Source organism: Wyeomyia smithii, chromosome 2 (assembly GCF_029784165.1).
Source record: "Wyeomyia smithii strain HCP4-BCI-WySm-NY-G18 chromosome 2, ASM2978416v1, whole genome shotgun sequence".
NCBI classification, from domain to species: Eukaryota; Metazoa; Arthropoda; class Insecta; order Diptera; family Culicidae; genus Wyeomyia; species Wyeomyia smithii.
Window position 1 is genome coordinate 120,134,503 of NC_073695.1, and position 25,792 is coordinate 120,160,294.

The 25,792-nt window shown below is 39.3% G+C and overlaps 1 protein-coding gene across 20 annotated transcripts in view; it reads left to right on the plus strand.

Annotated features, from left to right (window-relative positions):
- The window catches only part of LOC129722531 (CUGBP Elav-like family member 4), an 868,765-nt gene that overhangs the window by 761,904 nt on the left and 81,069 nt on the right, over positions 1-25,792 (plus strand). For all 20 annotated transcript variants that reach the window (XM_055676019.1, XM_055676017.1, XM_055676031.1 and 17 more), the window contains one exon: positions 17,355-17,434. In XM_055676019.1, coding sequence (XP_055531994.1) covers positions 17,355-17,434 — 80 coding nt within the window. The remainder of the gene's footprint in view (positions 1-17,354; positions 17,435-25,792) is intronic.

Genomic DNA, 25,792 nt, shown 5'->3' on the forward strand with positions numbered 1-25,792 from the left:
AAGCCCCAGAGTAATGTATATATTTCCGGCTCTGAGTGTGGCTATCTCAATACATATGTACCGATACTACCTTCCAGCATACCAGTATATGCAGCTGAGTATATATGATTTTAATTAATAGGGATCTTCACGTCGTATCATATTATCTTCCATTACTCGTCAATGGAGGTGAGTGTTTTACTGCTGAATATTCGTGTACGAACTCGGCTCCTAATGTCATTGACGAAGAATAATATTGAAAATTCGCGGCTTTGCTTAAGGGGGGACCCTACTCTAGAAGGTCGAAAAATCATGAATTTTCATATTTATTTTTGGCTGTCTAGAGTAAAGTGAAGTGTTTGGCTATTTTGGCTATTGATGAAGGTATATTTGAAGATGTATTTTCCATGTCGTGAATGTGAATATAGTGAGTATTACACTGTTGGCAGCTGGGAACGTGGATGATCTCTCTAAATCAGTACCTAACTGGTGATAAGTTTTTCTCAGCTTCTAGTAGACCGATCGGGCTGAAATTTTTTTTCAGTATATAGAAACATATTATCTATCTTGTTACGTAGCCGTTTTTGAAAATTCCAAAAATTACCAAAATGGCGGCCATTTTTGTAAAAAATTGTTTTTTTCATGAAAAATCACTATTTAGAAAATCATAAAACATTGAAAAACTCAGATATCAAAAAACGGCTACGTAACAAGTTAGATAATCCATTTTTACATGTTAAAAAAAAATTCAGCAAAATCGGTTCAGTAGATGCTGAGAAAAATTTACCACCAGTTGAAAAAACATAGTTTTGAGAAAAACACTGCCAATAGCGTAATACTCATTATATTTGCACCCACGGTACACAAAATACATCTTCAAATATACCTTAATCCATAGCCGAAATGCCCGAACACCTCACCTTTCTCTAAACATCCGAAAAAAATATCACGAAAATTCATTATTTTCAACTTTCCAGAGTAGGGTCCCCCCTTAAGTGTTGATTGATGAGCATGCAATGTGCTTCATACGAAGGCGGAGGTAATGCAGTCCAGTTCAAGTTGCGAAGCGCGTATAAAAGAAATTGTTTTCGAACAGATTCTACCCGTCTTTTGTGTGCGACAATATAACAATTTCAATATTCGACGTCAAATCTTACATATGTAGTATACAATAATTTGATGGTGTATGGGTCTTGAATCGCCTAATAAAACCCAGCATACTTTTTTTAACTAATAATAGAGTTGTTATGTTCTGCAAAAATATGTGGCATTCCAATTTTTCGGTTAAATTTTATTGTATTACATTTTTTTAACATTGAGTTCTAGTAGACTTTCATTGCATCAAGAGTAAAATAAATTGACTTCTCCCTAGAATTCTTCAGTGTCGCAAGAATTGCTGATTTCCATGAAGAGTTTCATGTCGTCTGCGTAAATTAATATTGATTTTTTTTAAGTATGAGGAAATGTCAAACATATACAAAATGAAAAGAAATGGACCCAAATGCGAAACCTGAGGCGCCCCGGAGGTGACTGGATTGGATTTTAAAAATTTGTTTAGAAAGCATGTTGTTTTTCGAACTAAATTTCTATTTTCAACAACGGCTTTTACCCGTTAACACACAAGTTCATTAAGCAGACAGTATGTGCAGTAGGGAAAGCGAAAAATAAGCGAACTGGAAATATGATACTGTTTGTTTGTGAGTTGATAAATATGACTGAAGCCAACACAGAAATTGAGACGCCAAACCAACTTTTTTGCAGTTTGAAGAGTAATATTGATATGTCGACTCGCTCAAATGCTTACTAAGTTCAGTGTAAAGGGATTCTTCATGCCTATCATTATCAAGTGCGTTTAGAATAAATGTTACAATTTCACAAAGATTCGACGCTTTTGAGCGACCTTTATAATGCCATGCTGTTTTTTTACCAGTTTAAAAATGTCATTTACAAGTCAATTAAAAACTTTTGGAGTGCAAGAGGTTGCGGAAGTCAGATTTCGTACCTTTAGATTTATTAATTGTATGAAATTCAGCTGCCTAGATGTCGCTATGTCTTTCAGTATTCATTAGATTCTGGAAGTTCATTGCAAGAATACTGTTTTTTGCCAGTTCATAATATAGGTTATATTGGATTCCAGCACTTTTTTGTATTCCCAGTCGCACAGAAGATCAATGTTATGGATGAAAATTGCTTATTCTATTGCTGTGTGGAATACTCATTTTATCTCATTTTTCCATAAAAAAGACAATGATGTGTACAAACAGCAGTTCGAAATTATTAGAGAGTATTTAAAAAAAAAATTAATCCATCTAGCGGTCAGACCATTCAAACTTTTATTTGTGAAAAAACATTTACATGAACGCTTTAATCGAATAAATGGATATTCACTCTTTGGGTTCTAGAATATTGACGTTGTAACAGAAGTATAAAATATAAAATTTGACGTAAATTTAGTAAATTTAATCACGAGCGATACCGGGAACGTTCAAATAGTACAATACCACATTTAAATTATGTTGAGGCCACATATATCGATCAAAGCAGGTATAGTTTTAAATAGTCTTTGAATTTCTTTTCTTTCCATAACTTTTGGGCCACAAATCAAATTGTTATGAATTTTGTTATTTGTAAGTTTGAAAGATGACTCGTTCGTAAGACAATAGTAATGTTCAAATAAGTCGTGTATTCTTTGAGATAATAGACATTCGTTGTTTTATTAACAATTTAATACATAACGGTTGCTTAAGTTCGATTATAATCAAATGAAATGGGAACGTATAAGGCCGCAGCCAAACTTTGAAACCACGTGTTCAATCATAATTCATCAGTTAACCCATAACCAGCCCGCTTATGTAGTTTCTGATTCTTCTGATAATGAAGTTTCGTGATTTTCACATTTCGGTACATTACAGACGAAGTTACAGTTCGATTACAAAAAAATTCAGTAGGGTGTTAGGAGGCAGCTGGACCTTTCATTTGACACTAATTTTGTGGAAATCGGGTCAGCCATCTCTTAGAAAAGTGAGTGAGATTAAACAGTCTGTAGAACACGTTTCTCTTCATAATTTTTCAATCTTTATAAAATTCAAAAGTCAAAAGTTTTTTAGATAGCCCTTTCATTTGAAACCAATTTTGTTCAAATCGGTTGTGTAGTTTTTGAGAGAATGATGTTTCATGATTTTTACAGTTTAATACATAACCTCTAATAATACATAAAGCTAAAAATCCGATTACAATAAAATTGAATAGAGTCGTATGGGACAACAAGACCTTGCATTTGCAATTAATTCCATGAAAATCGGTCCCGCGATTTCTGAGAAAAGTGAGTGAGAAAATGCTCAGCTCATCGAACAGAGTGGAGTGATATACGACATTCGGCCCTTCTGAGCACTTTTACCTATACCTTTAGTTTTTGCAGTGATTGCTATACCTTTCTAGGAGAAAGGCAAAAAGGTGAGTTTGTCAGATTTTAAACATATACTCACCTATTTTGAATCACATTCTACTTTCCCGCTCAACATTGTTTCACTACCCACCACCACGACCATTTGGCTTAACTGGTGTATAACCAAAAAGACTCACAAATGTCGAATTCTATAGCTTCCAATCCACTTTCACTACAGAGCGAATATGTCGCTATGTTGAAATAGGGACAAACATAAGCAAAAAAAAACTTTCAACGCAGCAGTTCTGTTTGAGCTGGCGAAATGGAGATGCAACTCATATGGATGTTCTGCATGGAATTGTGTTCCTGGTGCTGCCGCTGCTGCTACTGGCAACACGAATAAACCGAGGGTGTGTGAAACTGGCAATCAAAGTTGACAGATTTGTTATTTCCAATTTCTGTTCGGTTCACTGCTTTGCTGACCTACCTCACAGCATAGTCTCAGACTAGATAAAGCACACAAAAAGTGCTTATACTCACCGAAATCGTCATGAGTTTGTACAGAAAGCCAGAATCAGCAACGATGACAACGTTGAAAGTCACGACTGTTGTCAATGCGCCAAAAGAGCATCAGATAGACTGAATTTTTCCAGTAAGACGACTAGAGGAATTGCCATCATATTTCGAATTTTCAACCCGTGCTCGTGTCGGTTGTGTATTTTTCCTATCGCCGTCTCCAGCGACATCACCTCGAGAGCGAAACCCAAAGGCGTGAAGCAGTTTGTATCGAAATAAACCTATCTGACAGCATAAGGCATCGGCTCCAAAATAGATAGAGAAACGTGCCGGGAAAGTCACTGCACGAAAGTGTGGTACAAATATTGGTCCTGTTACCGAACGGAAACTAGCAATTTGGCCGAGAAGTGCCACGGAAGACACAGATTTGTGCGGGCATGATCGAGTTTTCTCCGCGAGTGTATGCGTATCAGAAAGGTCTGGGAAAACATTTGCGTGCTGCTGCTGCTGCTTTATGCGGAAGCACGCTCCAACTGAAGCTCTCCACGAAAGATCGAAGACAAGGTGAATCGGTTGGAAAAGCTTCGAATTGAATTTAAATCCTAGTGAAATGGTGAACGAAGATAAAATTATATAGAAACGGAATTGCATTTTGCTTTTATTGCCGATGGAGACAGTAATTTTAGAAGTGCTCAACTTAATGGATTAGATGACGAAGCTCATTTTTTGTGAATATTGCATAACATATTGTTGTTACAAAAAACACAGTCCATTGATATTCTACAGAAATCTAAATTGTTTAAAACATTCAATAATTTATTATTGCACATAGCTACTTATTATGTTTGAAGAAATTTTCACGGGCAATTATTAAACAAAAAAAACGCAGAGTGCAACAAATAGGTACATAAACATATGTTTGGAAGCAATTTTAAGTAATGTAGCAAAATTAAATAACCCATGTGCTTATTTAATTTAGCCTAAGATAAAACGATCATACTAACATACAATCACGTTAAGTTTCCTCACCCGAGCCCCGTTGCCGTGGATGTCTCATCCAAGTTGCGTTGTCTAGCATCTGGTAACTATTACGACGTACCTACCGATGGGTGTCTCGACTAAATGAATACCCGGTGGCAAACCGTCTTGGGACCGAGAAGAATTGAAGCCGCTACCACCCATTGCTCAAACTGGCAAAAGCCGTGAAACGAAACCCCAGTCTTCGCTGATAACCAGTAACAAAGAAGCTCGACGAGGACGACCGGAAGATACTTTGCAGAAGGGATGGTCGGCCGGGTTCGGGTACAAGTTTGGCGGTGTGGTTCGGAAGGAAAAAAAATCTCATTTGGAAACATTTTCCTGCTCTTGACGACGGACTAGGTGGAGGGATGTTCGCTCACGTGCTTTGGGATGAAACTCGGTCTTTGAATAAGAAGTTAATATTAAAGCAGAAACGTAAAATCACGGGTATTCCGACAAATAGAGAAAAGCGGATGTTCCAGGGACGTTCCGGATGCAAGATGTGTACGCCAAATAGAACAGCGCACTGATTCTACTGACAACATACTGGGGGAACGAACGGAAGATAAAGCATTGTAATTTAGGTTGTATTCATTTTCACCGAGAAAATCGGGAGAAAGACTTTCGTATTTCAACAACATGCACGAACATACAAATGCAGAACCAAGGTTAAATGGAAAACAATTTCATTAATTTTCCCAAAGGTCTTGTTTTGCGAGAAAGCTTCCTTTTCCTTTTGAACTTACTGTCTCTTTCGAGTTTCGGTGCCATCGGTTTCCGTGCCGACGCTTCTCGGGTGAGAATTCAAATTCAAACGCAAAGACGAAGTAAGATAATTAATTTTATTCATTTTCCCACTGTTTTGTTATGTTCGCAGGCACGTGCGGGCGCGGACAAAAAGGTCAAACCTCGTGCATTGAATGTGGCTGGCACGTGACGGCAAAGGCACACCTGAAATTTTAGTAACTTTTTCTCATAGACATCATTTAAGCTGTTGCTTGAAAATCTCCTGCCGCGAAATTGCTGTAGCAACATTTGATGTTGCTGAAGTGGTTAAAATAATCATAGAAGCATGCGCGAAGCTTGGGTCAAGCACAATTACAATCGACATTACGATTTACGTTGTTGATCAGTTAAGAGTCAACAATTTTCAAAATTCAGTCAAAATGAAAGCTCGGTACGCTTATGATGAAAATATTGAATAATGTGTAAGAAGCACATTGTTTACGTAGCGAAAATCCGTTCTATTGAAAAGTCATTTCCAAAAAAGCTCAACCTACGTTCAACAATTGAAATGAAAAACAAACATACCACTCATTCAGCAGCAGCAGCACTTTCACAGTGTTTTAGCGCTGTCTCGAATATCTTCCAATAACAATTCCAGCACGTTCGCCATCTCTCAACTTTCTTTTTGGGTGCCCTTCAGAAAGCGAAAACAGGAGCGAGGAAAAAATGCATCATGTACGCTTTCCAACCGGGTAACCAGTTGTTGAAATCAACTACATTTCCAGCATACTTTATTTGGCGAAATATTTTCCCCCGTTTTCATAGATTGTTCTGCCCTTGTTTTGTTGTTCTGAACGCTTAGCCCAAACTCCGGTTGACAAAATACAATTTTTAATGTGTGGTGAAAATCCCACCCGCTAGCCCAACCCACTACAGTGCAAAGTATTTTCAATCGGATGGTGGGTATTATTTTTCAAACTAAAGCTGCTGGAAATCCTTTCCTCTGTATATATTCTCACAGCTTTACCGTGGGTGGCTCTAACGCATTCGCTTCATGTAGTGCTACACAGGATAAACACTGGATTCATTCATTGACAACATATTGCTCTGCGCAAGTTCACATGTGATTCGATTTGTTTCGTATTGACCGGTTGTTGGCATAATGCACGGTGGGAAATCTTTTTTCGAATAGAAAAGCACATTTTTAAAGATTTAACAATAATTGACAACAACCATGGAGGTTCAATGCGGTTGGTGAGTATGCTGTTTAGATCTTGGAACAATGTAGATATTCAATCCACTCAAGTGGAAACGGTTTTCTCGGTGCATTCGTATTGTGCTCAACTTTTCCAATAAAACAGTTTTCCACAGTTTTTACACTCCGCCAGATGTAGAATGGTTTGCACAAAGCGCGGTTCAGCTCCAACGCTTAATTCATTTTTATTTGATTCCATTCTCATAGCCTGTTTGGTGGGTAGTCGCCGTCTACTCAGTGCATTTTTATTTTTCATTTTTCTCTATAAATATACCAAAAAACAATACGAAGCAAACTTTCAATGCTAGAAGAGCAATATCGAAACGACAGAAACCGAGTATGTATGTACAATTGCAAAAATCTGATTTATGAACAAAATGGCGTTGTGTTGCATCTGTCATGCTCTCCGAACATATTTCAATCACCATTAATTGATTTTTTTGGCTAACACTAACTAAATTTGCTATATAGTTACTGTGCTGGTTTTGTTTTTTAATGGAATTGTCACCTAAAATGGACTTTGGAAGCTAATCATCTACTCAAATATTTCTTTTGTATTCACTCTCAACATAACTAGGAATGGGGTCTGTTTACATGCACGACAGAAAATTGTCTACGTGTTACGTGAAACTGAGGACTGTCGATACCCTCACTAGCTGGTAACCAAGGTAATTTTCCCCCAGCATTTGATCACTAGCTTATTATTCATAGCTTGTTGCGCATTCATTCAACACGTCAAACCACCGACAAACGACGACACGATGGCAGGAATCTGATTTCCCAGCGGCGAATATTTTCAATCATTTCAATGACTACGGAAGAGGATTGTTTTTTCTCTGTTTGCTCGCTGAACTGTTGCGCTAGTGCAGTGCGAGGGATCTCGAAATTGATTCATCCCAGAAGGTTTCCCTCTGAGCCTTAGAACAATTTTCAAGAACGGAAGAGAAATGGAATCCAAAGCGATTATGAAATCAATTACGAAACAATGACATTCTAATATAAAATTCTGTGATGCAGAAAAATGAGCCAGAGACCTGAACTACAACACTACTACAAACAATTCCGATGAAAAAAATTGTTTACTGTAATTGGATGGATCTTGCAATCGAATAAAACTTCGAATCCACTACACTCGATGCTGATAATTTGTTTAGGAAGTATTCCAACTATCTCCTATGGCAACCTGTCAATCAAAAGCGAAAAATTCGCATGATTGTTATTGGCAATATGAAAAAGAACACGCCAGTTTGATGTGCTCGAATGTTTCATCCTCCGAATCGGTTTCCATAGTGTCCATAGTGTCGGAATGGGAACGAAAAATGATGAAAGTGTGCTGCGTATTCATCGCCTATGATGAAAACAGGCTCTTCCCTAATTGCATGACATGTGTCAATAAAGCATGCAAGATTGTAACTAAGAGAATCGAATGAATTTCAACTGCTTGCCAGTGACGTTATTGACTTTTGCGAATTTAACACAACGAGGAAGTTCACTTCTCAAGACTAGAAAACTTCCAGTGGGTTTTTACTATTTCGGTGACCGCTTTCTTCGCTTCGTAAGAAAATTTCAAAAAATATCATTGGTAATTACTTTACTTTCATGGCGACAGGTCGTTAACGACCCACTGCCAAATCCAGAATACGTCTCCACTTCACTCGGTCTTGGGCTAGTCTTCTCCAACCGCCCCTAAGTTAGGCCCTAGGGGCCCTAACACCTGCCGATTGGGCGTTCTCCTCCACACCACACATCCAACGAGTACGGAGTCTATCACGGAGTCGCCGACCTCTGTCGTGCTCTCTGCTGAATATTATCTTCGAGGGTCGCTCCTCCGGCATTCGCGCCACGTGGCCAGCCCACTGTAGCCTGCCGTGTTTTATCAGTGCTCGCTGGTCGGCCTCAGCGGGAGGATCAGCGTCCTGTAGAGCGTAAATTTCGTGCGGACATGCATGCTGCGGGACCTCAGCTGGCTACGGAAACCGTAAAAGGTCCTGATTGCGGCTGCTATCCGTCTCTTTACTTCGCGACTAACATCGTTGTCACACATCACAAGAGTACCAAGGTACACAAATTCGTCGACTACTTCATAAATGCCCCCATCTATCACAATCTCAGATTCGACAAACTTCCACGCTCCCTACCAGCCATCATGTACTTTGTTTTGGCAGAGTTGATGATAAGTCCAATTCTCGCTGCTTCCCTTTCAAAAGGCACTAAGGCGTCGTACACAAATCACGTAACGCATGAAGGGGGGGAAGGGGGTTGAGTCTGCGTTACTTAATTGATATTGAAAATTTTGGAGGGAGATCAGGCTGTTCAGCGTTACGTAATTTTAGGGGGGAGTCATATCGAACGTTACCTATCGTGACATTGGGGGGGAGAGGGTCTGGAATTTAGATTTTTACGTTATGTAATTTGTGTACGATGCCTTATGCCTCTTCCTCTGCTCTGCGGTTATTACCGACGATATCAATATCATCCGCAAAGCCAAGGAGCATATGAGACTTCGAAAAATTGGTACCGCTCCGTTGCACGCCAGATCTCCGTACTGGACCCGTAACCTTGCTTCAGACCGTCCAACGTCACGAACGGGTACGAGATTACGCCCGCTATCCTGACGCATGATGAAAACCTGCCAAGGGTGGCACGAATCAGCTTAATCAAATCAGTTGGGAAACCGTGTTCAAGCATAATCTCAAGCATCTTTTTGTTGACTGGGCAAATGAGTTCGTCCAACCAGTTCGCTGGTAGGTTGTCTTAGGCCCAAACTTTTAGATAGCACGCAACAGCTGCTCACTCCCAGTTTTGAAAAGTTCGGCTGGGAGACCGTCCTTTCCAGCAGCTTTGTGGTTCTTGATTCGTAATTTCTGGATTGCTACTAGGGCTGCGATGCCTAGTCTCGCGACGGGGCTACCGTCTTGGGTGTAGCTGGCGAGACACCGCATTTAATAACTCAGCCTTCTGCTCCAGATCAGACGCTGTTTGAGCCGCCCCTAACATGGAGAACAGACGCTCAGGCAAGCTGCCTGTTTGATTTCAATTGAAAATTAGTTTTGCCAAGTTTTACGTATGTACTAATTATTTGAACTCCTTCACTTTAGAACAGGGCAAGATCGACCAGAGCGAAATAAGGAAACAACTTAAATAAGGTTTCCCCCAAGCAAATGTCGAAGCGACGAACCCAGCGAGCAACTACTTTGTAGCCTTCTGATGCACTTTCGAGCTCGCTGGGAACACCCAAAGCTAAAACTGGAAAAAATGGAGGATTATACTGCCGTTCCAAGCATATCTGTTCCATGTTCTATGGTAACCTTATAAACGCTGGTACAGTTATGCTTGGAACGGCGAACCTTGGGACTGAGATACGATCAGATCAGCAAACAATTAACTGCATGATTCTTTCTGCACCTAAGTAATGCCACTGCTCATTATTCTGTATCAGAAAAAGTGACATTTCGTTTCACAGCATTCAGTATTTACACCAAGAGAAATCTAGTGCCACTTTCGGTTCCTGATATCTTTTCAGTTGCGTACCGTTCATAAGAATTTTACATAGGATTGAGATAGGATAAGAAATTTCTTTTCAACTGCATACCGCGCTTTATTTGGAAATGAAATGATGTAATACTTTGTGACAAGAGTTAGGGGAGATGCGAATATGAGTTTTCTAGATTAGGACGAGTTTAATTGTATCAAATAGGTGCGAGTGAACTTTTTTGCGATGAAGTGTGTGTTTTCAACATGGCTTGCGTCTTCTTGCAAGAAAGCAAATGTGTGTGCTGTGATTTCAAAAAGCATATTTCAGTCTTGGAAACCATTCACATAAGCTCTTGTCATACTTTTTCTTTGCTTCGTATACGTATGCAGGGGCAGATTACGCGAAGGCGAAGCAGGCGGTCACCTGCTCGTCAATCGTCGAAGGGCGCCAAATGATCATCATAATTATAATACTAATTTGAATGATCGCCACTTTTGTTCAGTTTTTAGATTGCTATTGCTCAAATTTATCGATTTAATAAAAAATCGTTGGACAACATCGGACCTCAGACAAATACTCAGGCAAACTTCAACGAATGAGAAACAGTTTATCGAAAAACAATTCTAATGATTGCACGTCTTTATTAAGAATGACCAAAAACTTGGCAGTTTGCCGTAGGTCCTTGAATCATCCAACGTCCAGCGCCTTCGTGAAGATGTCCGACAACTGTTTGTCGGTCCAAATAGGTTCCACTCGTAAGCGTTCATCTGCGATGTGGTCCCGTATAAAATGGTGTTTGATGTCAGGTATTGGGTCATCCCGGCTAGCCAAATTACTTCAGCCATATCAACGCTCAACGCTACGTGCTTCTTGCTTAACTACGAGACTGTGGCCATAAACTTCGAACGAGAAGTTACTTTCTGATCTGCGAACCACTGTGTCCGCCTCAGTGTAAGGGACACAATCTTCGTTGAATTTGACGTTTCTTGTAATAACTATTTTGCTCGCCAAAACGGTCCAAGGCTGGGATCCATTCGGAGCCAATCATTACCCTTTTTTGGCTTTTGGGGTCTAATTTCGTTTCTCTGCTGGTTCAGAATACATGTTGTAGTATTACATCCTAAAAGCCGTATCCTGTCAAAGGATGGTTTAGCGTTCGTTCACTTCTCTGCAAGGGTTATGCTCCAGGTAAAGTCACCGTTTGGAGGTGCGTTGCCGTCTGAGCCACCACAACATCTTCGCACCTTTTGAATTGGGTAGAATAGATTTTAGCTTTTCAAACAGCATTTGATTGAAGCTTTCGTTTTATTGTGGGGTTTCTTGATTCTTTTTGTAGTTGAATCGCTCATTTGGAAAATATTCGCGGCCTTGTTCCACGGCGAGACTTTTATCTGCCACTGAGCTATAGCTATGGCTTCATAGTTCTTGGAGCATCGGAACACCTTTGATCTGTGCCTGATGGTATAGATTAAAACAATGTGCGTTGTATAACACTCTCAAACGGCTCGCGGCACTGCTTTATCATAGCACATGAGTCGCAGAATCCAATCGAATCCAGCTTCTTTCCAAAACCTTGGGTCCGTGTTTCGCAAGGTTGTGTAGTGCTTATTGGCTTACATTACACATACGACGATGCCACAAGTTTTTTATCCCGGTAACGCTGATATTGGCTTGCCCAAAAGAAACGACATCCGAAGTCAGCACCTATATATTGCCTCGTAGGTACACTACACCGATCAGTTCACCGTCCCTTTTGAACTCCGCTCAGTCTTGGCCATCGCGAGCAGTAAATAGTACTTCAATACCATCTTGTATTGTAACAGCTTGTTGACCAAGAGCAAGTTTCCCGAAGCTACTCTTTCGTTAGACATACGATGAATTACTCCATCATACTTTCCGACCAGCGTCACGACATTCTTGACCACATCGATAATGAGAGCATCTTTCATTTTCCGCATTAACCGCATTGACCGCAGATGACTTGCAGCCTTCACCAAATGATCACTGCATCCTGTGTCTAGGTAGAACTGTATCTTCCCAGTATCAGATTTTTTTCTGGTCTACTGCCTTCTTATCGACTGCCGCTATAGCATCTCCTTCTGGTTTCTTAAAACGACAGTTCTTCTGCATGTGCTCGACTTGTCAGAACGCTGACAGTTGCCGGGAAACTGCTGCTTCTTCGTACCTTTGACGAGTCCCGCACCACTCAAGTCATTCTTGCGGTCAACCCTTTTTCTGTTTTTCGTCAACAGCCGCTGTTGTCACTGAACTGGAAATGAATCTTATTGATTTTTAATGACAAATTCGTTACCAGGAAGAGATTTTTTCGTTGTTTTTTCGAATTACTGAGTGAAATTTTGCAAGTAGTTGTAACGGCCATTATTTGATAGTCGCGGTCTCGTAGCATGTGCGCAAAACATGACAAAATGTGTTGCTACTTGAGATTGGAGATGAATATTATTACTTTTTGAGTAACATTCTTGTTACAAAAAGAATGATTTTTATTATTATTTTTAAAGAAACAAGTAGCAATGTTGCGTGTATAGATAAAATTTAACTTTTTTTGCTCATGATTTATACCTATAGACCGTTCCGATAATTATAAATGCACTTACGAGCAACCGTCATTTCAAATAACGTGCAGTATTCAACCAAACGTTGGCTGCGTCCTGTTGTTTACATCCAAAAGGAACAGATGCTGTCATTTTTTCTAACATTAAGTGCGAAATTTTGAAAATGCGTGGCCTTTCTCCCGAGCAAAGAAAGCGAATTGTGCACAAATGGGGCACCGTGAGTGGTCTTTCTATAAGAAAATTAGCCAGAGGAGAAGGTATAAGTGTCGGAGCAGTTCAAACCGCATTGCAGAAGTATTGTGAAGAGTGCACATTTACTGATGCCCCAAGACGTGGTAGAAAACCCGGGCCTGTTGAACCCACAAGGGACAAAAAGGTTAAGGAATACTACAAGCGGCATCCTTCAGTATCAGTACGAGATGTGGCGAGAAAACTTGGAACCTCGACGAGTAACGTTATGCGTGCCAAGAGAGAAATGGGTCTGCAGACCCGTCGGAAGCAGAAGCAGCCAAAACGAAATCCAAAACAAGCTGAATCTGTGAAACCGAGAGCTCGGAAGCTTTATGACAAACTTCTGACCATAAAAATGGGGTGTGTTATCATGGATGACGAAACCTACATAAAACTAAACTATAAGACTCTGCCAGGACCGCAATTTTATGCATCACCGAAAGGAAAGGATGTCCCTGGACCAGTGAAAGCCATTTACACCGGAAAATTCGGCAAGAAGGTAATGGTTTGGCAGGCCATTTGTGAATGTGGGAAAATATCTCGTCCATTCATTACGAATGACACAATGAATGGTAAAATTTACGTGAAAGAGTGTTTGCAGAAAAGGTTGTTACCCATGGTTAAACAGCATAACAATCCTCCAATCTTTTGGCCCGATCTTGCTTCCTGCCATTACTCTAAGGATGCACTAGGGTGGTATAAATAAATAATGTCACATGTGTCCCAAAGGAGATGAATCCTCCAAACTGCCCTGAAATTCGCCCTTTTGAAAGTTTTTGGGCTTTGACCAAGGCAAAGCTGAGGAAATATGTCAAACCAGCGGACAATGTTGAAAAATTTAAAAAAGATTGGTTTAAAGTGGTAAAAATGGTCGGAGAACACACTGTGCAAAAGCTTATGAGTAGTGTTGAGAGAAAAGTTAGAGAACTCGCGTATCCTACGAAAAATAATCCCAACTTGAATTGAAACTGGAAAGAAAACACTTATTATCTATATTTTTGAATAAAATGACCCGAGAAATCCTGTATTTTTTGTTTTATTCAAGAAAGAAGATGTATTTATAATTTTCGGAATAGTCTATACCTTTATTTTAAACTGTCAAATTTTAAAAAAAATAAATAGCTGGAACCAAAGTAATGTACCTGTTCTACAATACATTTAAAGTTTAAAACAACCTCCCCAGCCTGTCTCATTTTCGAACCCCATATTTTGCATATTATTGTTCACAATCACATTGCATAAATATAATTCGAATGAACTATTCTCTAGACTCTGGAATTGTTTAGCAAACGAAAAACCAGAACTAACTCATTTCCCAAATTTGGGCCGATTCAAATAGTGTGTTAATGTGTGTCATTCCAAGAGAATTTAAGGTGAACTCTTATGGATATAGTTTAAAAAAGTATTTGTATTTGAATATAGGCTGGAAGCCCGTTACCCATATAGTTGTGATATAGTTCTGATATTGGCGCTCGCGAAAAAGTAATACTGAAGGAAATCTAGAAAATCTATAACGAGCGTCTTAGCAGAGTGATTGAGATCAATCAAAGAAATAGTTATCGGTTTCCGTTATACTCTACTAAATTTTTTGGAAATAAATATTGAAATTCAGTCCGCAAATATATATTTCGACTGTGACGTACAGTCTTCCTCAGTGCCTATGTGGACTGGTAAAGAGCAAAGCGTAAATCCTGTTTTTTTATTTGTAGTAGGTAAAAATGAAAATTTAGCACCCTTAATTGGAGTTAGGTAGGGAATTATGCGGTCGATTGTTTACCGTACCATGTCTGGGGTTTTTGGGAAGCAGATTGAATAGCCATGAGGGGTGATTACCTGCGTTTTTATTGAGAAGCGTGCATGAGTGTTGTTTATAAATTTCTAAACTTTCAGCTACGTCTAATTTCCATAAATTATTAACGGGGCGGAGGAGGTGAATGTTATCCGAAGTTAGTGGATGTTCCTCGTTAAAAATATGTTCAGCCACTTTTGATTTGAAATGGTGTGGTGGGGCATTTGTTGAAACTTTACTTGCTTTGGTCACTTCTGCGAAATGTTCTTTGAAACGTATCAATAGGTTACGTTTAGTTTGTCCAATGTAAACCATGTCACAATGACTGCATGCAATTTTATAAATTCCAGCTTTGTTCAGGGTATCAATAGGGTCTTTGGTAGACCCTAATTTTGTTTTGAGTTGGGTATTTCTACTAGTGTAGACAATATCCATCCCAAATTTTCTAAATTTTGAACGAAGTGGGCGTGTCAAGTTAACGTCATATTCAACGGCTACCCTTTTCAGATCTTCTGTTATTGGGGTGAGTGTTGTAAAAGATTTCCGAATTTGAGCACGCTTCTTTTTATCGACAATGGCTTGAATGATACTTCCATTGTAGCCATTAAGTTTAGCAATTTCGAAAATATATTCCAGTTCCTTTTGCTTGGCTACTTCACTTAGAGGTAAAGTTTCCATGCGGTGGATCATATGATGGAAGGATGCCATTTTATGCTGGAAGGGATGGTTTGAAGTGTTAGGTATTACCCGTTTTGTATTCGTGGGTTTCCGATAAATTTCAAATTCCAAGTCCGTAGACTTTCTGACTACAACGACGTCCAAGAAAGGGAGTCTGTTGTTAAGTTCCTTTCAATTGTGAAGTTTATATTTTTATGGGTATTATTAAGGGATATGGGTTTGCGTGAAGGAAAGTTTCAGGTTGAATTGGTCTCTTCAAATTTTCTGGCTGTAAATCGAACCTTTGATTGAATTTTTCTCGATTTGTGAGGGCCCCAGAAATGTAGGAGGTAGGTTTTTTTTGTCGAGCACATAACGGGTCAAGTTATGCGATGTCTTTATGGCACGGATAAACGAAACTATCAAAACGTTTCTGAGCTTTTATTCTTCAGATTAATACGGGCGATCGCGATCTTCTTGGTAAAATTATATCTGTTTTCATGCTCACTCAGCAAAAGGCTAAGTTTCTTTTGGGATAAACTAAAATGTACCTTTTGACTTATGCTTCGTGACGAAACTAAAGGTAGGGTAGGGAGCATATTCTATGCAGCTTAAAGAACGTCAGCACTCGTTTTCAGGTTGCAAAACTAAGTGACCAAACTTTAACAATATTCAAAGAAGTTACCAATCGAGGGACACTACTCCAATCATTCGAACCTATTTTAAACAGTTTGCATCTGTTTTGCAGGTGATTTTTTTCAGCACCCGAAGGGGCGCCTGAATGGCTGCAATTTAAGTTGATTTGTTTCGATTGAAGTCTATTCACAGATTCCTTTGTGATTAACGGTATCTCTTGTTCAAATTTATTTAATTTAATTTTATTTCTTATATTCGTAAGATAGCAAGATGATCGAAGTTTTCGTTTCCATCATTGAAATTGTCGATATTGATCAAAATTCATGAATTTAAAGCCTAATTTTTTCGACTGATTAAAGTAGGCGCCACTGCTTAAGCCGTTTCTTACCCGATTTTACAAGTAATTTGCAAAAAATTGTATTCAGAATATTCAGCCTTGTTTTTAGTTCTGATTGATCGATATCTGTGTTCAAATCAAGGCATTTACATTTTTCACTAGAACAATAATTAGCATCACATGGACACAATCTTCCGCATTATAGTACACGCGTGACTAATTTTGGTTGAAAGCAAATCCGTAAAAAAATGACTGAGTTGTATTGTATGTATTTCAAATTGGACAATTTTTATGATGCTCTCGAATTTTTCGATATTCCAATATGCACTCCTATCTTAGAATGTTAACTGTTTAAATAATAAATGAAGCCGAAAGTCATACTCTAATTCCGAACAGCTTCAGGAGTAAAAACATTCTAAACAATACTGCAAAGTGGTTTCGATTCAATTTGAAAATTATACAAAATCGCTTATACTCGTATAGTCATCAATGTAAACACTTAAATTAGATATACACTATCCTGGATCGGTTTCCGACCGAGATTGCTTATCGACTAAACTTTGTATATAGTAACGACAATAATTTCTCAACCAATCTTGAAGTACCGTCTCTTCACTTCTCCATCAACAACAGTGACTTTCTTTCAAAATAAATGGCCAAATAACCGGCTGTTATCGCGCGAACAGTGAATCGAGGAGTGGGGAGACGTCAACCAGCTCCTTGTGCCACACCCATTAACAAAGCGTTTTGCTTCCGTTGCTCTTTTCCCTTCCAGGTTGCGCCTTTGTAAAATTTACCTCGCATCAAGAAGCTCAAGCTGCTATTACAACCCTTCACGGTAGTCAAACTATGCCGGTAAGTACATATTACATTTTTCACCGCCTCCATTGCCGCGATCTAAGAAATCAGGCGTCAGTCCTCCGCAAACAACATGTCAAATTAAAGAGCGGTGCTTCCGACGATGAGCGTGAATGCCGATACATTTTCAGTGCGAAAGTAAAATTAACCCAAGCTTGAAACGGTCTATAGGGAAATTGAGAATGATTCATAGAAAATAAAACCTTTAATCGTGAAGTACCACATTTTAAAATAAATGGTACGCTGGTCGTTTGCGTTTTATGTGGAGACTGGATTTATTCTAGTGTTTTACTAAATATTAAAGACGGTGGAGGGTTTGTATGGCGGATTGGGTAGGAACAGTGATTTCGTGTCACTTAATTTAATTTGCAACCAATTTCTCCACCACGCCTGAAACGGTGCACGAACGGTACAACTAGGTGGGGAAGTTGCGTGGAACGAACCGCACGCTTTGTCATAGAGTGGAACGGAAGCGGAAGGTGGAAGCTTTCACACTCAACAGGGTCGAAATAATGGTAAGGTAGGTGAACGAGATTTGGAATTTTAACATGATTTTTTACTTTCGCCTGGGTGCCAATAGCGTTCCCTAGCTCCACGTGACGGGCCTAGGAAGGGACCTGTCATGTTCATGAATAATTTAATAAAATTAACTTTCATCCGTTTGAAAAGTTTATGGGAATGTTAAACATCATTCATAATTGATTTAATTTTTACGCGAGTGCCCACGGCTACTAGAAAAAAAAACTATAACTTCGGAAACAACAAACGGGTGGTAATTTCAGCGCAATTACTACTTAACAACAACTCGTGTGCAAATCGTGTTGTTTTCGGAGGTGTTTTACAAATAGGAGGATCGTGATTTTTAAGCGTGGTGTTAAACATGGTACAACGGCTATTCATTGTTCCCGATTTTTCGACTGAGCTTGAGCACCAGAGGGTAAAAAAATCAAAATTTAAACCTTGACATACCATATACTGTTTCTGTACATGTATCTTGTTATCAAATATTTTGGATTAATGTCTCTAACGATGTAGTGACCTATAATATTCTCTAAGCTTAAGACGAATAAAATGTCACAAATTCGAAACGTTAATTTATAAACTGGTCAAATCCGGGCTCAGTTCTAATATTCATCAAACCATCGTCTGCAGGTTTTACCCGAGTTCAAATATACTAGCGACTTCAAAGATATATATTCCTTATCAGCCTCAAAGTCGTTGTGCTTGTCGTCGGCAGAATACGTTATTGACACAAGCCGCCATTTACTACACCACAGTTCGCCCCGTTCAATCAGCTAAATCTTCCTGCCACCCTATATTCTACGTTACTCTCGATTCAAAATGAATAGACAAGTTTCATTGATGCGCTTATTATTCATCACCTGTTAAGCTGAGCAACGTTTATCATAATCGTGCAGGCGTCATTAACAGTGGCCGAAATGATAATCATTTATCTCCTGGCAACATTTACAAACACGAACAGAAAAGTACAATGTTCAACTCGAAAGCACAATCCATCTCCGCTGCCATCCATTGCTGGATGATCCCGATTACTTAAGGTTACGTCTTTCCCCGCTTCGGGTGTACCCAGCCAACTTCTAATTCACCACTAGATTGTGTCAGAAGCAACAATGCAATGTGGTATAATATGGTTGGACTTCGGAAAGAAGGAAACGTTTCTCCTAATGCCACCAAATCAACAACAGATGTGGTTGGTTTTTCGCTTTCGGTCAGAATCCCAAATGATAATGTGTCTCGCACACACACACGCACACATACGAAACGGAAAAGCTTCTTACCGTTCTCTTGAACCCCATGACTGTCGTCGTTCTCGTTGTCCCGTGTGCTAGGAGACCATGTTCACATGTTGCCAAAACGTTTATCAGTGTACTTGGCCGCAGGGAGACGCTCTTTATACATGACTCGTTCAATCTATCTTATACTAGTAATTCGCATTGTTTCCTTTTTACTCTTCTTCCATCAACTCAACTGCGCTCGGTAGAAGCCGGAAGTGTGCAGTATAAATCTGCACTTGTTTTATGTGTTCAGATCAGATCCGGAGTTATATTGAGGTAGCACTCTATCCTCGCTTTCTTTGAATACGTGACTGTCCGGGACAAAGGTGTGAAATTCTTAGAAGATATGTAATACATGTGAACAAATGTTTTTTTTTTTATTTTACTTCAACTTCAAATTCTCAACAACAATTCGAGTAAACGAATACAAGAAATCGAATCTTGACATATACTATTATGTATGTTTATGTCGTCAACCAAACGTATTACATACGGAATTGTTAAAAAATTTGTTCCTAAAAAGCACTATATTCAATAAAAGACAAAGAAATCCTTCATCTTGATAATTTGTCTAAGGTTTCTTGTAAGATCCGAGAGAGTTGTACATCCCACTCGAAATTCTCATACGAAATTGATTTTAAAAGGGATGTTATAACTTGACTTACTGACCTTACCAAACAGTCCCAACAATAACAATATCACACGCTAGCCTGGGGCACTAATGCGGTCTCCTTCAATTAGACTAGTTGAGAGAATTCGTAATCGATATTGTTTTTGGCACATTTTGCATGTTGTAGGATAAAATTTCCAGCTCGAAAAGAATCTCGACCTGATCGGGAATCGAACCCGGTATAACAACCGTATGGGAGAGCTATGCCGATCGATATCGCTAACCACAGAACCACGGGGCCACCAGTCCCAAGCCGTGTTTTTTTGAAGTAGAATACTTCTCTCAGGAAGTTCGGCTACATAGGGATGTGAAATGAAAATCTAAAACCGAAAAAAGTGAAAAATATGTCCAATTTCAAATGCTGATAAATCGGTTAGTATTCGATGGATTTCCTCCGTTCTTGCATCAATAGATTGGAAAATTTTCTAAGATTCTTCCCAATATAAGATAATTGTAATTTTAGTAATGGATAGCGCACTAGTTGTAGTGGATTCCAGCAACGATATTAGCTGGGCCAGCTGATGCAGGGACAGTGGATACCAATGGCAGCGTATAGCGGCCACAACTGTGGCATGGCTATGGATAGCGCACTAGTTGCAGCGGATCTCAGCATCGATAGCGGCTGATGCAGTGAGGTACTTTAGTGAAATGCAGTCTCTGTGCGATAGTGGGCACTAGTAAATGCATTCAATGAAAAGTTGATTCATTTTGACAACATTTGAGCCGTCTAGTTTTGAGTGTTAAATCAGCTTTTCACTGTTTATTTTATCACAAGGAATACTTTATTCGCACTGTCAGTGAAAACGCAAATATGTGATCGGCATCTCATCCGATACTAAAATAAATAACAAATTATCCTTTTCAGGATGAAATAAAAACTTGATTGAAATGTTAATATTTTCTAATGAGTTGATTCACATTTTTAAATTTGTAAAAGTTATAAATTTTACTTTATCTCTGTGTCTGAGAACGTACTGAATTATCTTTTCATTCAGTCTGAGCGCGACATCCGAAAAAATTTCATCTCAGAATTTAAAAACTGTCAAGCCCCAACCATGACAAGCAACTTACTATATTATTGAAAATGGTCAATCCTTGTTGAAGCGCAAAATTCGATTGATCTGATTAGTCAACGTTTATTTACTAGAAAAAATGACTGACACGCAAGCAGCCGGGTTACCTTTCTTGTATAAGTATTCTACTTCAACCTTGCGGTCGTGGCTTTGCACACAACCCTCCTGTTTTTTTATTCCAGGTAGAGGGAAAATTTGCTGCAAAACATCTGAGAGACCAACCTCAGGTAGTGTGGAGTTTTACTGAATAAAGCCTCCAGCCCATAATTCTCCCCGGGACGACCACTACGTATTGCTTCGGGGAGCGGCTTTTATGCTTTGTGTAACCTCCTGGCTCTATCAAGTTTCCTGGCTAATTTGGTAACTAACCTGGAGACAAAAGCCGACGATCACAACTCCTACAGGGAACTTAAGTTTCCACACCCCGTCATACATGACACTCCACAACACCGGTCCCAGGATAGAACCTTGCGGAACTTCTGTGGTAATTGGGAAGCATTTTCCTCTGTAAACAAGTACTCAGTTTTGGAAATAATTTCCCAGAATCCTGTACAGCGACACCAGTACTTGGATGCTCCTGAGCGCTAGTGCCACAGAGTCCCAACTGACTGTATTGAACGCATTCCTCACATCAAGCGTGACAACTGCGCAATAGAAGCCGTGGTGTGGCCTTTGTTGTACGTAAGTGTCTTCTCCATTCTATCCGGTTCTACCAGGTGATGATTCAAATCTATATTTGCACTGTCGTACGTTCATGATGTCGGAGAAGAGCCTGCCGTCGATTAGAACATGGTCGATTTGATTCTTTGTCTGATGGTGATCTAGTGGTTTTGTGCACATCTTTACGAGGAAAGAGGGTACTTCAGACTACCATACCACGAAAAGCTGCAAACCACGATAGCCGTTATCATTAGACATGGCGTGCAGACTATCTAGCCCGATTATTGTTCGTACATTGCATCCGGTATTACCTGAGCATGAAAGTTCCCGATGACGATTTTCGCGTCCTTTCGTGCGCAGCTACCGTGAACCTGCTGCAGCTGCATGTAGAATACTTCATTCTCGTCGTCGGATCTCCTTTCACGTGGACAGTGCACGATGATCATGTTGTAGTTGAAGAACCGGCCCTTTGTCCGTAACTCGTACATCCTCGGGTTGGCTATTACACGTAAACGCATCTTGCCGAGTACTATGAAGCCGGTTCCCATTTCACTAGTGGTGCCACAACTCTGGTAAGCGGTAGCCACCCGACTCCTGCTTCCCGTTTAACGAAGTTCCTGCAGTGCCACGACTTCGATGTTGCTTGTAGCGCATCATAGATTATCATGTCGCATTCTGGAAAGCAGAGCGATTTGTAGTTTCATACCGATTGTTCCGATTCGTACGTTATTTATAACACATTATTCTCCGCGGTGGCCTTCCCCAACCCTCTGTCTCGCCGAGGGACCATCGTGTCAGTTCTGTTTAGAGCAGGCTTCGGAAAAATACTGCAGTGTGACGATATACTGACTAATGTTCTCTTGGACATGACAGCCTAGTTTTGTTCATTTTGAGGATGTCCTGTTGGCTTGGCCTGCGCTGTTGGCAGCCTGCTGATCAGCTGCGGTTATCATCGATGATATTGAACTCACACTCCTTCGTTTCTCCTTTTTGTTAGGCCAATATGCCCTAATGAACACGAAGCAAACTGTTTTATATATTTTCCCATTGTTGATATTATTCCCCATACGAGAAAAAAAAATGTTTCGCACTACCTCGCTTGCATTATATCATCGGCCTCACTCTCGTGAATCATAATCACCTGACAGCCCTCACGTGTGCCGACGGATTTTGCGCTGTAAGGGCTGTCATTAGCGGCAGCTTGGAAGAACCAACAGACATAAGGAGATGAAAAATAACCGAGCGTTTGGCATTGTATGTGTGTGCTGTTGTCAGTCGCTGTCGGACTATTTACCAAACGTATGGAGAGCAGGGAGAGCTGTGTAATGAGGGCAGAATTAGTTTTGAATTTGCTGTCTCGGAAATACAGTCATTTTCAGAAACTTAAAGTTACACGCTGACACAAGGACAATGATAACCCGCTCCTAACATGGAGATCAGACGCTGTCCTAACATGGAGATCAGACGAGTCACATCATCTTGGTGAACAGATGTAGGGTTGGCAAAGCATTTTCTCTACCGCCGGAGTATGGTTTCTGCGCCAAAGATTCCGTCACATGTTCTTACTTAGCCAAGGCAACGCAGGTTGGCCGAGAAGCGGAGAATATCTTGGCAATTTTCGCTGAAACCAGGCCACTAGCGACATGAGGTCTTTAACAATTCTTTTTTCTTGTGTAAAAAATAATAATTGTATTGTTTGTCAAGAAGTCAGTAAGTTATTAGAAAATTGAAAAAATAATATTTTAATTGAGCTAAGTAAATCCCAAAATATTGCTTCAAAAGCCTCTACAAACAGCATGTCACCATATAGGAAACATCTAAGGGTTTCATATAAAGTGTTCAAAATTTAGAGATTGACTTGATTTGAAAGCTGAGAAAAAAACCTAAGATACATGCAGATAATTAGGGTAGAACTAATTTGGACACCATATAGGAAACATCTAAGGGTTTCATATAAAGTGTTCAAAATTTTGAGATTGACTTGATTTGAAAGCTGAGAAAAAAACCTAAGATACATGCAGATAATTAGGGTAGAACTAATTTGGACGGACCACTTCCTTTAGAGGACCACCGGGCAGATTAACTAAAGTTATGCGAAAACTCATGGGATATTTAAAAAAATTCCGGCGTTAAACTTCTTATCCAGCAAAGCTAAACGAAATATTTGTAAATTCCAATTTACACCATGAGGACCTCCAGTTTTTCGTCCATCCAAGGTAGTTCTACCCAAGCTGATCAAAATGTTTCCCGATGAAAGTTTTCTGGAAATCCCCTCAACTCAAAGCATTTTCGGAAATTTTCCACCGGGAAACATCTTATCCAGCTGATCTGCATCAAAATCTCAAGAACTATTCGTAAATCCAATTTATATCCAATTTATCTCCTAACAGAAATCGAAATTTATAAATGTTTTTCGTGATTCTGGTGCAGATTGGCTAGATCGGTAAGATGATTCCCGAAGGAAGTTGTCTGAAAGTCCCTCGAGTTTTCGCAAAAATTCAGTTAATCTGGCGGGTGGTCCATTGAAGGTTAATTTACCCCTAGATTCTTTTTTCTTTTTATAGCACAACAAATTTTCACAAAGTCTAGGTCTATTTCTACACAGTTTTTTTACGCAGCTCAAAAAAGTCTTTTTACGCGATCCCATACAAATTTGAAACGCATCCCTCGTATAAAAAAAAACACAGTAAGGTCTTTTTTTTTCGACCACAGTTAACGATAACGACCACAGTTAACGTTAAAATCATTCTACCTAATCTAGTGCTGTAGAAGATTTCTACTCAAAGCTCACACACAACAACTGCATAGCCACACAATAGAATAAAATTCGCTATAGTGGGCCACCCACCAGATGAACAGAATTTATGCAAAAACTGAAAGGATTTTCACGAAACATCCATCGGAAAACATCTTATCAAGCCAAACTGCATTGCACACATTTATTATCCCTGATTTATGTTAAGAGAAATGTAGTTAATCTGAAGGCTGGTTCAATATAGCTTAACAAAGTAAAAGTGCCCACCACAGGTTAATTTACCCTGTGTAGCTACTTCTTGCATACTCAACGGTCTTTCTGTATGCGCAATACGCAGCTACCGTTCAGTGTGCACACCGGGTTTTTTTAATGTATCTTGTAGGATTTTCTTTCAGTTTCCACATGCCGCTCTCAAAACTGAAATCGGTGGAAGGCAACTTGTTCAAAAACGCGTGTTACAGATTAGATTCAAGATGACGGACAAAATTTTGAACACTTTATGTGAAAGACCTAGATGTTTGCTGTTCAAGGACGCGCTGTTTATAGAGGGTTTTGAGCACAATTGTGAGATATAGCTCGATAAAAATGTGAAATTTTCACTTTTCCAATAATTTGCTGACTCCATGGCGACCGAGGGGTCCGCCAACTAAAACAAGTTTGAGAGCAATTATTATTTTTTTACTACTTTACTACAGATTAGCACGAAAAAAACATTTTTAAAGATCTCGTGTCACTAGTAGCCTGATTAAGCAAGAACTGGCTTCTTCAAATACATGATTTTATCCAAACTGCTTTTAATATATTTTTTGCTAGTATCTGGACAGTAAAAACCTGGCTTTGATATGACGATGACCTCATTTTGTTTTATTTTCTTGAATGTGTGACTGTTGTTTTAACCTTATAGAATCCCTAGATAATTGGCATACAAAAATCTCGTTTCCAAATCCAAAAAAAATATCTTAAACGAATACAACTTGCACTACAATTTTGAAATTATTTCATAAAGTGTTTTTCTCAAACAATTCTATGCACCATATTAAACCTCAAGCGCTTCCATTGACTGTAAAACAATGGAGTCGCATGGTAATCAGTTGGAAAGTTGGCTTAATACAACTTCTATCGCAAAAGTTTAGATTATATATATTATATAAAACATCCAATTGAATTAATAGCCAGCCAAATACTATGATGATTGCTATTAAACATGGAATGTAAACTCCAATTTGTATTACAAACTTCAGGACAGGAAACACGTTTACTTCATCGATAAACATAGTCAAACCACTCACTTTTTCTTTGCTATGATCTCCAACCTACATCTAAAAAACACCACTCCGAATACTGAAAAGCAAAAAAGCAGCTCGCGTACATTGCTCCCCTAATAGTTCAATATTTAATATT